The sequence below is a fragment of the Haliotis rufescens genome, unplaced genomic scaffold (genome assembly GCF_023055435.1).
Source record: "Haliotis rufescens isolate VD_foot unplaced genomic scaffold, xgHalRufe1.0.p SCAF_33, whole genome shotgun sequence".
Classification (NCBI taxonomy): domain Eukaryota; kingdom Metazoa; phylum Mollusca; class Gastropoda; order Lepetellida; family Haliotidae; genus Haliotis; species Haliotis rufescens.
Genome location: NW_025964035.1, coordinates 708,473 through 721,345, shown reverse-complemented (window position 1 = coordinate 721,345; position 12,873 = coordinate 708,473). Strand labels below are relative to the sequence as shown.

The window sequence follows — 12,873 nt, the reverse complement described above, 5'->3', positions numbered from 1 at the left end:
ACAAACAAACAAACAAATCATAAGGCGGCACATTCTATTTCTCTATTTTCCGAGTCAAGCAGATAATCACCTTGGTGGTGACGGAACCCTACGAGTGGTGCCGAATGCACTGATTCTACAATTCTTTGTTTTATATGTAATATCTAAGTTGCGGAGACTGGGACACACTTACGCTCTCCTTATCCCACCCTCACAGAAGAAATGGCATGATGTTAATATACATTTCAAATTATATGAGTCTGTATGCTTTATTTATGAAGGATGCGATATTATTAACAGCTCAGAGTGACGCCTTTGGTTTCTATGTAGCGATAGTGAGTGAGTTTGGTTTAACGCCGCTTTAAACAGTATTCCAGTTATATGACGGCGTGTGAGCTCAATGTGGGAGGAAAGCCCCAAGTGATGCGTCTTAGACGTTTACCACGAAACCCACGAACACGGTGCTGACAAACCTAGAAACATAATCGGGGCGAACCGGGATTCGAACCCACAATCATAGGTTTCTGGAGTGCCCAAGGGATGCAACTCTGCACAGCGAATCGCGGCGCCTTAGACGGCCCGGCCACCCGTTCCTCCATGTAGCGATAGAGACCTCAAGGCTACCCACGGTCTCTGTAGCGACAGTGGTAGCCTAGAGGTTAAAACGCCCGCTCGTCACGACGAGGGCCCGGGATCGATTCCCCACATGGGTACAATGTGTGAACCCATGTCGGATGTCAACTCCCCCTCCCCCCCCCCCTTCTCCCCCCCTTCTCTCCCTCCCCCCGTCGTAATGTTGCTGGAATGTTGATACTAGCTGCTTGACTTTCTACTCACTATATAACCATAGTGTCTGACCTCTGTGACCTGTGTGACCTTTGTGACCTCTGTGACCTTTCGTTTATGTTCTTCAGGTGATGAGGGTCCGCGGGGAGAACGAGGTATGTTCAACAAAGTAAGCTCAACATTCAATATTTGAAAACAAGATATATATTTAACATCCTAGATTCGTTTGAAATATTGTTAAAAAACGATCACCTTCTACAAAAAAACATGACACTGACGTTCTCTACTCACCACTACATCTCCTAACAGCCTCCGTGGTCTAGTGGTAGAGCATCCGCCGGAGAGCGGAAGGTCCGGGGTTCGAACCTCGGCCGCTTCATACCAAAAGACGTTAAACTATGGTACTTGTTGTTACCCTGCCTGGCGCTCGGCATTAAGGGGTCAAAACAAGGACTGGTCGGCTCGGAGTCAGTATACTGTGTCTGAGTGGTGTATTCATGTTAAACTGCGGCATGGTATCTCAGTGAGCTAGCACTATAAATCAGCATCAGTCCGGACAAGTACAAGCAGCCACACACACACACACACACACACACACACACACACACACACACACACACACACACAAGCATGCACGTCGCTATATAGGTGAAATAATCTTGAACGCGACGTTATATCTCACTTCCTCATAAATGAATACAGTATGTTTTATATGAGTGGAACATTGTTTTTATTCGGTTCTGTATTTCTATAGAGATTAAAATGTGGAGTATCATAAATAATTTCTAAAACATTAACATCATGAACAAGGAGATATAGTTCTATGGATATACAGCTTCTTTATAACAATAACGGCAACGTATTGGTGTTGATATAACACTGTTATAAAGCAATTCTCATCACTTGCTTTATAACGGTGTCAGTGTATTAGTTGATATATATATATATATATACAATTGAGTCATGAATTCAAAGATATATTTAAAAACAAATGTGTCGAACATATTTCGGCACAACGTTAAAATAAAGAAGTTGTATCTCCATAGAATTATCTCCCTTGTTCATGACACCAACTTCTGACACTTAAAGAAGTCAGTACCATTAAGTTAGTCCTCACCTCTTTAATCCGGAAGATATTGACGTGAACGTGTTCAACACTGCACATGATTCGTTCGTCCGAATCTTGTTAATACGGACGATTTCATATATATTATTTAATCATCTTAGGGGTAGGATTGGGGGTCCTGTTCCTGAAAATAGTAATTTGAGTTGGTGATGTAGGTGTAAGTGACTCAATTGATGATGATGATAATGATGGTGATGATGATGATGAAAAAGTTTATATTTACATTGGTATATCTTGTTTCAGGCTGGCGAGGTTGGGTTGGCATCAAGGGAGAGCCGGGTAACGTACAGATGTCTACATAGACTGAATATAACACCCGGTGTCTTCAACTGTCAGGGTGTTGGGGTAACGTACAGATGTCTACATAGACTGGATATAACACCCGGTGTCTTCAACTGTCAGGGTGTTGGGGTAACGTACAGATGTCTACATAGACTGGATATAACGACCGGTGTCTTCAACTGACAGGGCGGCGGGGTAACGTATAGATGTCTTCACAGACTGGCTATAACACCCGGTGTCTCCAACAGATAGGGTTGGGTAACGTATAGATGTCTTCGCAGACTGAATATAACACCCGGTGTCTTCAACTGACAGGGCGGTGGGGTAACGTATATATGTCTACACAGACTGGCTATAACACCCGGTGTCTTCAACAGATGGGGCGGTGGGGTTACGTATAGATGTCTACACAGACTGAATATAACATATGTTCGATGACTTGACATATTGCCAAAAGGCGTGAAAATTAGCTCCCTCACTCACCCATCGGCTCTCGTATCAACATGAACCTGTTATAGTGTTACAGGACTCGCATAATCGAACTTTTCATCTTGATATATATATGATATTTGAAATGTGAATTTTCAAAGATAGAGAATAACCAGTCTCAATTAGCCGCCGAAACAGGCTCCATTGGGCACAAAAGGCAAATGCATGGTGATATTTGCAAAGACTTCCAATGTTTATCCCTTGCATAATATATTTCCAGCGATTCGTATAATACAATGTTTACTGCTTACATGGTAATTACAATACGGAAACCATTTTGTGATGATCTTACGTCTTACGTTTTTATAAATGTCAACAGGCGATGGCGGATCCGCTGCTGGTCTGAAAGGAGACAAGGGTAGGTTCTCTTCATAGCGAAGTGACCCGTGAAGATACGGGGTAGAATAAGTCTTCAGCAAACCATGCTTGCCGTAAAAGGCGACAATGCATGTCGTTGGAGGCGACTAACGGGATCGGGTGGTCAGGCTCGGTGACTTGGTTGAAGCATGTCACCGATCCCAATTGCGTCGATCGATGCTCATAATGTCAATCACTGTATTGTCTGGTCCAGACTCGATTATTTACAGAACGCCGTCACATAGCTGGAATATTGCTGAGTGCGGCGTTAAACAACAAACCAACCAACCAACCAATCATAGCGACGTCCACAGATTACACGAGCCTCGCTGTCGAAGTGCTCCACCTTCTATACTATCCCACATCATAACGTTCTACCGAAGTCCGATGCTGATTCTTGGTATGTCAGACTTTATATTTCATGCGTGACATGTAATCGAGGACAGACGAGTTGTTGTAACGATTTCAAAACATTATTATTTTTATCATTTCAGGAGATCCCGGAGTGCCCGGAATTGTTGGACCCAAAGGTTGGTGTAAACTTCAGAACAATATTTTAATATCATAATCATCATTTCGTATACAAATAAACCCAGCATAATAATGTGATGTATTCGTTATTCTACCATGACATTCGGAATCCTGCCTTCTGATTGGTCCGCCAGAGGTATCGAATCTACGTCATCTTGCTGATGACCGCTTCACTGCGAAGGAAAATATTCATTCAGAAGACCTATTTTCACAAACCCGCTCGTTGGACAATTCCTGACACTGGTCTTACTTCATTAACGTTGCTAAATAACGTAGTGTTGTCCCATCATAATCTCCAGCATGTGTGGCTTATTTTCCGGCGGACAACTTGACGAACAAAAACTCAGAGAGTGTGTTGTAAAAGTCAGCAACATGAATATAGCTTGACTTTTAGCGCTACTCTCACACGTTCTGTGACGTCATGACCACCGCATCACGATTCTAAGACTTACCATCTGAGAAGTTAATGACACATAATAGTGTCGCGTTCTTTTGAACAAAACTTGACAAAGGTCGAGTCTTTTTCTGAAGGCAAGTGAATTTTGAATAATCCTTTCGGGATATCTGCCTAAATGATGTTTTTGTGTCTTATTGAAGTAGTTCAAGCATTATGGTGAAAAATACGGTTTGGGTACATGAAGCAAACACGTGTAGATTAAAGCTGATCTCCATTGATCCCTGGATTCGCCCTTTCAACCTGCTGAAAATATTAGGCTACACCGATGCCGCTTCAGTAATCCTCCGCTATAACAATATAGTTCCCGTTTGTTTTGTCATTGTGTCACGGACGTATGGAGATAAACCTATTGTGATTTCAACTTAGAGATTTCAAACAACAGGTGTAACGTTTATTAATTTGAAACCTCATGCTCTCGCGTACGGTGTCCAATCAAATTTACAGGTATCTAATCTACGTTGGAGACCTCTGAAGTGAAAATACACCAGACTTAGCTAATGGGGTAGCTTTGTTACAGAAAATGAGTCTTTAAAATGCTGGACGTGGATGAAATATACTGATGGACTTGTGATATTACGTAATATGTACATATTTCCATTTTCCTTCAAGTCATTCGATGAGCTCAAATAATATGTTGGTTTGTCCAGATCTTGTTACTGACGGACTCACTCAGTCACGCTGTCACTGACTCACCCATTTAATCCACCCGTAGAGATCCGGGTAGAGAGTAGGTCTTCAGCAGCTCATGTTTGCCGTAAAAGGCGACTACGCTTGTCGTAAGAGGCGACTAACGGGATCGAGTGATCAGGCTCGCTGACTCGGTTGATGCATGTCATCGTATCCCAATTGCGTGGATCGATGCTCATGATATTAATCACTGGATTGTCAGGTCCATACTCGATTATTTACAGACCGCCGTCATATAGCTGGGATATTGCTGAGTGCGGCGTTAAAGAACACATTAACAATAAAAAAGCACTCATTTAATCAATGTTGTTTTTTTCAGGAGACATGGGATTCCCTGGGTCGGCTGGTGAACCAGGTATGCGTGCGAGATAAAAAGTGGAATTGATATTAACAAATGAGGGTTGATAAATGATTTTGGGGGCTTAATGGCACATTTCAAACGACGAAATTTTGTTTTAAATTGTCAAGAATATTTATAGGAATTCCTAGGACTGACAAAAAAATGTCTTTCGCTTGCCTTCAGCTTCTCATATAACGAAGTACATATATAATATTCACCTGGAATATTGCGGCCACAGTCCCGAAAGAAGAGATTGTAGTGTGTCCATGTTTCAAGTCTAAATACATTTCTGGTGTCCCCCGCCGTGATATTGCTGGTATATTGCTAAAAGCGGCGTAAAACCATACTCACTCACTCACTCAAGTAAACCACTCAAATAAACCACTGTGACCACAGTCCCACTGTGGTGACTGCGGGTTAGAAGTGGTCCCCAGCAACCTATGCTTGTACGAGGCGGCTGAACGGATCCCGTGATATCGTAACCCGACGGCGCGGAACGTTGCGCATAATATCAATCACCGGATGGTCTGGTCCAGCCTCGATAATGCACTAGCCATATACAGTAACTACGTTTATCACGAAATGACGGATACAACGAAATTATTTTCCCCCATCCATTTGTTGTATATATGTTTATATCGAACTACGGTTATAACGAACTAACATCAGTGGCCCTTTGAGTTCGTTATAACCGTAGTTTATTGCAGCTGGAAGCTGATACGTTGAACAAGTAAGCAAAGAACATGAAAACGTAGTCTTAGTGTTGTGGCTCTGGTGAGATTTGGAGAGCCTTTTTTTAACCACCTTAACCTTTACCTTGGAATTGAACAATGTTTACAACTGAGGGTAAAAATATGTCATTTAAATCTGGGGACTCTATATACTCTGTATGGTCTCTCTAGCGATCTGTACTTGGTGATTGCTTGCAGGTGCTGTTGGTCTGCAGGGGCCGAGAGGTCTTCCAGGGGCTAAAGGTATTATTGTCGTCATTGTTTGTAGAGGTCGGATAATGTGTTATTAAGGATATGTTTCCAGTTTTGTCAGCACTATACCCCCGTTCTCGTGGTAAACATCTGAGATCTACATTTCTCACTTACTGATTTTTATTTGGGGGGGGGGGGGAATCAACCATTTTGGACGAGGTGGGGAGAGGGGCAACATTACCCCCTTGCCTCAAACTGCGACACCTCTGACAACTTACTAAATACCATGGTCACTCACTCACCCTAAGCCCCGTGAAGATCCGGGGTAGAATAGGTCTTCAGCAACCCATGCTTGTCGTAAAAAGGCGACTATGCTTGTCGTAAGAGGCGACTTACGGGATCGGGTGGTCAGGCTCGCTGACTTGGTTGATGCTCGTCATCGTATCCCAGTTGCGTGGATCGATGCTCATGATATCTTGTGGACAGAACGTCTTTCCGGAGAGCGGAAGGTCGGTGGTTCGAACCCCGGACGCGTCATGCCAACAAGACGTTAAAAGATGGTAACTGTTGGTACAGCATACTGTGTCTCTATAGTCTTGAGCCTCACTTCACCCATCTTCCCGAGGCAAGGGAATTAACTGACTATAAAAGTCCAGTTTCCACCCTTGCCGAATTAGGCTGGTATTATGGACTTACATTTTGGCTGGACTAACGCGTCTATGCATAGTCCAATCAAAATCGCGCAACGAAATCGAAATCCGGTTCGTAAACTGACGCAGATTTCGGTCGATTGCAGGAGTTGCAAACGTGTTCACCGCCAACTCGTTGTCAACAGATCTTTTCTAAATCTTTTCATGTTTTTAATCAAGGTTCTCTGATTTGATGCACTTCGCGATGTAAGGCCCGTTTTATGTCAATAAAGATCTTGATTATCGATCAGATCGTCTTGACTGGGAGCCGCCATTATGTTTGAAGCAAATGCAAGTGATACGAGTGGTAGAATCCAATTGGTCCATAGGATAGGCTTAGAAGGGACACAACTCGTAATAGCCACTGGTGGCGCTACGATTTCAGCAAAGGTGGAAACAGGACTTTTAAAGTCAGTTAACTCTTGGCTCGGGAAGATGCACTTCACTCCCTACCTCACGCTAACCACACGTTCACCTGTGTTAATATGATAAAATGTAGGAGGAGCGCTTGAATCCATTGCATGATCAGTCCAATTTGTGAATAGCAGTAATGAATCGACTGTCAACTTTTCAGGTGACAACGGGCTGCCTGGCCCCCAAGGCGTGCAAGGTAATAATCCGGTCAGCTTTCTGTTAGCTCACCAGAGCTTAGCCGGTTCGTTAACGTTCGACGTCTTCCTCCTACTGAAGGTGGATGTAGTAGGATTCAAGTTGGCGTTAGTATAAATACATTAGAGTTTTTGTTTTTAATTAACGTTGTGCAACTGCAAAGAAACATAAAGAAAATTTATTCTCTGACACAGTAGTCTAAATTTGAAACATTTCATGCACAGAAACACAGCGGGATCAAGATTTGTTTAAAGTAGTAGTATGTCCTCTATGTCCTTTTTTCAGACCGCCTCGGTGGTCTAGTGGTAGAGCGTCCGCCCGGAGAGCGGAGGGTCCGGGGTTCGATCCCCGGCCGCGTCATGCCAAAAGACGTTAAAAGTTGGTACTTGTTCTTACCCTGTCTGGCGCTCGGCATTAAGGGGCTAAAACAAGGACTGGTCGGCTGGGAGTCAGTATACTGTGTCTGAGTGGGGTATTCATGTTAAACTGCGGCATGGTATCTCAGTGAGCTAGCACTATAAATCGGCATCAGTCCGGACTAGTACAAGCAGACTCACACGTGCATGCACGTTGCTATATATGTGCAATAATCTTGGACGCGACGTTAAACCCCATTTCACCTCACCTCACCTCACCTTTTTTCAGAAACCACAGGTAATAGAGATGTGTAGGATCTCTTGTAACAGGCTAGTCAGGACATGAATGGAACTGACAAATTAAGTTATATGTATATTAAGTTATTCAACATATTATTCTTCGACATTGGAAAATGTAATGCGTCATCTCCTAAGAAACGAAAAAAAATCAAACAGCTGATGTGAAAAATTGTGCATGATTGTAATCCGTAAATGACTGTTTTGGAGTAATGACCGAAGAAAACTCATCGCGTCGCCAACAGAATCTTCGGGCGTTGGGGTAGCCTAGTGGTTAAAGCGTTTGCTCGTCCCGCCAAAAGCCCGAGTTCGATTCTCCACATGGGTACAATATTTGAAGCCCATTTTTGGTGTCAGTCATCGTAATATTGCTGGATTATTGCTAAAAGCGGCGTAAAACCATATATCTGGCCTGTGTGTGATGTTGAAAACCGCTGTGTCGAACATTAATATGTCGAATTCTCGGTTGTGTCAAACTCGGATTTGAATCTCTCCATTTTCTATCATTTGATCACTAATAAGTCTATTCGGACAGGTCGAAATTTTGTGACTCAAACTTATTATTTGTCAAGCACAGTGTTGTCCTGAAAGCCGAACTGTACTTTCTTTTGTGAAATAAATCATCAAAGGCTTGTTGCAGTGACGTAACATAATCTTGGAGGTAAAGGGCACTGACATTTTATATAGTTTAACACATACTCGAGATAGACAAAATAACAAACATATACCTTTTTCTTGTTTTTTACGTCGTTAATGCCATCACAACATTATTGCAGGTGTCCCGGGTCAGCGGGGAGAAATGGGATACGACGGATTCAAGGGTGTGTTATGTGTTTGTAATATATGTTCTAAAAATAAAGATACCCACAAAATCATGTAAGTAATTAGGTGAGTTGAGGTGGAATTGAGTTTAACGTCGCGTCCAAGATTATTTCACTTATATAGGGACGTGTGTGTGTGTGTGTGTGTGTGTGTGCGTGTGCGTGTGCGTGTACGCGCTTGTGTACGCGCGCGCGTGTGTTTGTGTGTGCGTGCGTGCGTGCGTGTGTGTGTGTGGCTGCTTGTACTAGTCCGGAGTGATGCAGATTTATAGTGCCAGCACACCATGCCACAGTGTAACAGGAATACACAGTATACTGACTTAGAGCAGACCAGTCCTTGTTTAAGCCCCATAATGCCGAGCGCAGTGGACGAGTGTCAGCCCGGAGAGCGGAAGGTCCGGGGTTCGATCCCCGGCCGCGTCAGACCAAAAGACGTTTAAAGATGGTACTTGTTGTTATCCTGTCTTGCGCTGGTAATAAAGTGTACACTGTGTCTACACTGTGTCTGAATTGGGTATCTATGTTAAATCTTGGCATGGAATCTCAGTAGGCAAACACTGGCATCAGTCCAGAGTAGTACGAGCAACGACACACTCACTCACAAGCGCATGTACGTCGCTGAAAAGGGCAATAATCTTGGACGCGACGTTAAACTCCATTTCACTTCGTCTTACCTCGTTGCCGAAGACCCTTGTTCCGTTCCCAAACGGTCCAATTTTGTAGAACTTATTGGCGATGTCCTCCCGAGTGAAATTGCTAGAATACAACTAAAACGGGACAGAACATTACTCATTTACTCACTGATATGTGCATGATCAAGTTTGCAGCATTTCACACACTGGATATATACTGAGGGCAAGAAGAAACCATACATCTCAGCTGATTTTATCATGTTTGATTTTCAATTGACAATATCTTAATTAGCGATATTATATCCAAACAAGCACCGTATAGGCGCTTAGTAATCTCTCAAAGAATATTTCTACATAGTTTATATACTTTAAAATATAATTTGACTTAAAACGTTTAAAAAATGAAATATAAATTGCATAATACACAACAGCTGATGGGTATCTTAGACATGTTATCTTTTAAAAATATTCAATTTGATTTTTTCGGCACAACTTTACAACATTTTAAACATGGATGGGGTAAGCCAAATTCATTTTTGACACCAGTGTTCATTGGACCAATTTATTTTCACACAAAATTACTTTTTACAAAGTGTTTCAGGAACGAGTGATGGTAAAATAGACAAAATCAAATTCAACAGTTAATTTTCAACTGCACGAAAATCGAATACTTTTTTTTGCCCCTCAGTATATATCCCGGGAATCATGTCCTTGTTTTCTCTGATTCATAAACAGGTGATGCGGGCCAACCAGGACCGAGAGGAGACTCAGGTAGGGTAGGCAGGCATCGCTAGGGACATGGCTGGAACAGAATCACGCCCATAACCCATAACATCGCCCCGAACTCATCGGTCGATGTCAATGAGGACGTGAACGTACACTTAAAGGGGTGAAACAGTAAGGCAGTGCAACTCGCTGTATTGGAGTTACGTCCCTTAGATGTACCAGAATCACATGGTCGTAGGTTCGAATTCCAGATTGGCCCTGATTTGACCCAACCATACATTGCTTAATAGACTCTCGTGGATCACTAACTCCCAATTAACCCAACTTTTCCCTATAATAAATAATTATCGTAGTCATGATATTTTAACCTGGGAAGATCCGGGGTAGAATAGGTCTTCAGCAGCCCATGCTTGCCGTAAAAGGTGACTATGCTTGTCGTAAAAGGCGACTAACGGAATCAGGTTGTCAGGCTCGCTGACTTGGTTGATGCATGTCATCGTACCCCAATTGCGTAGAATGATGCTCATGATGTCAATCATTGAATTGTCTGGTCCAGACTCGATTATTTAAAGACCGCAGTCATATATTGGCATGCATGACTGTCATATCAAAATAAAAATATTTGATAATTTGTTGCTTAAAGCCGCAATTAGCTATGTGTCTACGGGTTGGAAATAATGGAGCCATATTCCAGTGGTTGATAGTATGAGCAACTATGCCGTCGGAGGTACACCGGATCCGATTATTCTATTTGTAAAACTTCACGCCTTGTTTCAGGCAACGCATCACCATCTGCAGGTGTAAAGGGAGAGACAGGTAAGAAATGATATCATCCAAAACAGGAGCTTTCTGCTGAGAAATAACGCTCCAATGAAATTACATCACAATTCTTTGGAAAAAATAAGTCGCGGTTTGGATGAAATAACGCCGATGCGACCTTATCTTCTAACTCACTCACTCACGTGTAGATCATTGTGACGTCATCGGACACCATGACGTCACAATCACTGGTTTACATTCAGGACACTCTTAATTCTGTTTACAAACTAAAAACAAGTTTAAAAAATGATTATTTTTTATCTCTATTCATGTAGTGTCCTAGCTTGCTGGTTATTTTGTTTTAACTGTTTGGACTCGAACTTGTACACATCCATAATTGTATGATATAGAACCTATTCTATTGTTGTTTAATATGTTTATTTTTAACTCAGAGTAAATTCTTCAAAGTTGTACTGTTTTTCGAACACCAAGTGATTATAAAGACAATGTCGTGCTTTTAACAGAAATGTCTTATACTTGAGGAAAGGTTTTTTTTAATTTATATACTTTTAACCATCAACCATGGTTTTGGTTGAAGGTGCTCCTGGCCCCCCGGGTCCTGCCGGTCCCCCGGGCCCTGCCGGATATGATGGCTTCAAGGGTAGGTTGTCTACAAAACACGACACTGCGTAAACCCCGGGCATTCAGCATCACTAGACAAAACCAGGAATCCAACTATTCCGGAAAATACGGAACTATTGAAAACTATAACTCTACACTGTTTCTAATTGTAATGACCTTTTATGAAATGTGGGGAGATGATTTAGCCTAGTAGTTAAAGTGTTCGCTCGTGGTATTCAGGGTTCGATTTCCTATTGGTAAAACGTTTGAAGCCTATTTCTTGTGTCCCCTGCCTTGCATTGCCGTGGATTGCCTCTTGCTTAAGATGGCGTAAAACTCACTCATAATTGTCTCATTGCAAAGACCTCGATATTCAAAACACAACTGTACCATGTCATCCGAAATTGGACTGATGCCATCACCTCATGTTGCAGGCGAAGCTGGCGTCCCCGGAGCGGCTGGTGCTGCAGGTGATGTATATGATGTTGTTTGAAACGGAGAAATGGAGACGATGCACGGACAACACGTTAATGCAGTATTACCTTTTTCGGCGTTAAAAAACCAAAACAACAAGTTTATCTTATTTAATAAATCTTAATTTCTCTGACAAAATACCTCTCTGCGTGATGACCTAACAACACCTCCATAGAAGGTGACCGCCTCGGTGGCCTAGTGGTAGAGCGTCCGCCCGGAGAGCAGAAGGTCCGGGGTTCGATCCCCGGCCGCGTCATACCAAAAGACGTTAAAAGATGGTACTTGTTGTTATCCTGTCTGGCGCTCGGCATTAAGGGGCTAAAACAAGGACTGGTCGGCTGGGAGTCAGTATACTGTGTCTGAGTGGGGTATTCATGTTAAACTGCGGCATGGTATCTCAGTGAGCTAGCACTATAAATCGGCATCAGTCCGGACTAGTACAAGCAGCCACACACACACACACACGTACATGCACGTCGCTATATAAGTGCAATAATCTTTGACGCGACGTTAAACCCCATTTCACCTCACCTCACCAGGAGGTCGAGGCAGGTAAACTCTGAGTGAACGTGACCGCCTAATCCTGATTCGTGGATGCGTGGGTTCTTGAGCCAATCACATGCCGCCTGTGGTAGCACGTGGTCCTGAACACAGCGCACAGGTCACAAATCAGGTGAAGGTGCCTCGGTGGCGGAGAGCCCTTGGATGGGTGACCGCCTTTCGGCAGTTTTGCTCCTGTGTGTTTCCAGGGCTTCAGTCCTGCCCCACACTGAAGCACATGTAACGCATGTGGTGTCTCCTTGGGCAGGTGACTCTGTTAGAAATGTGCCTCTGTTCACCCAGCAGCGAATGGGTACCCGGTAGGATGAGATGACAATGTGGTTTAATAGGCAGTTTGGGTAGTTGACTCCCCAGGGAGCTGAGAATTATTG

General features: G+C 43.1%; 1 protein-coding gene across 1 annotated transcript in view; it reads left to right on the top strand.

Moving 5' to 3' along the window:
- The window catches only part of LOC124151611 (mucin-19-like), a 56,412-nt gene that overhangs the window by 11,622 nt on the left and 31,917 nt on the right, over positions 1 to 12,873 (top strand). The window contains exons 9-20 of the mRNA XM_048380770.1: positions 894 to 920; positions 2,135 to 2,170; positions 2,982 to 3,020; positions 3,514 to 3,549; positions 5,014 to 5,049; positions 5,964 to 6,008; positions 7,221 to 7,256; positions 8,685 to 8,729; positions 10,097 to 10,132; positions 10,865 to 10,903; positions 11,445 to 11,507; positions 11,902 to 11,937. Coding sequence (XP_048236727.1) covers positions 894 to 920; positions 2,135 to 2,170; positions 2,982 to 3,020; positions 3,514 to 3,549; positions 5,014 to 5,049; positions 5,964 to 6,008; positions 7,221 to 7,256; positions 8,685 to 8,729; positions 10,097 to 10,132; positions 10,865 to 10,903; positions 11,445 to 11,507; positions 11,902 to 11,937 — 474 coding nt within the window. The remainder of the gene's footprint in view (positions 1 to 893; positions 921 to 2,134; positions 2,171 to 2,981; positions 3,021 to 3,513; positions 3,550 to 5,013; positions 5,050 to 5,963; positions 6,009 to 7,220; positions 7,257 to 8,684; positions 8,730 to 10,096; positions 10,133 to 10,864; positions 10,904 to 11,444; positions 11,508 to 11,901; positions 11,938 to 12,873) is intronic.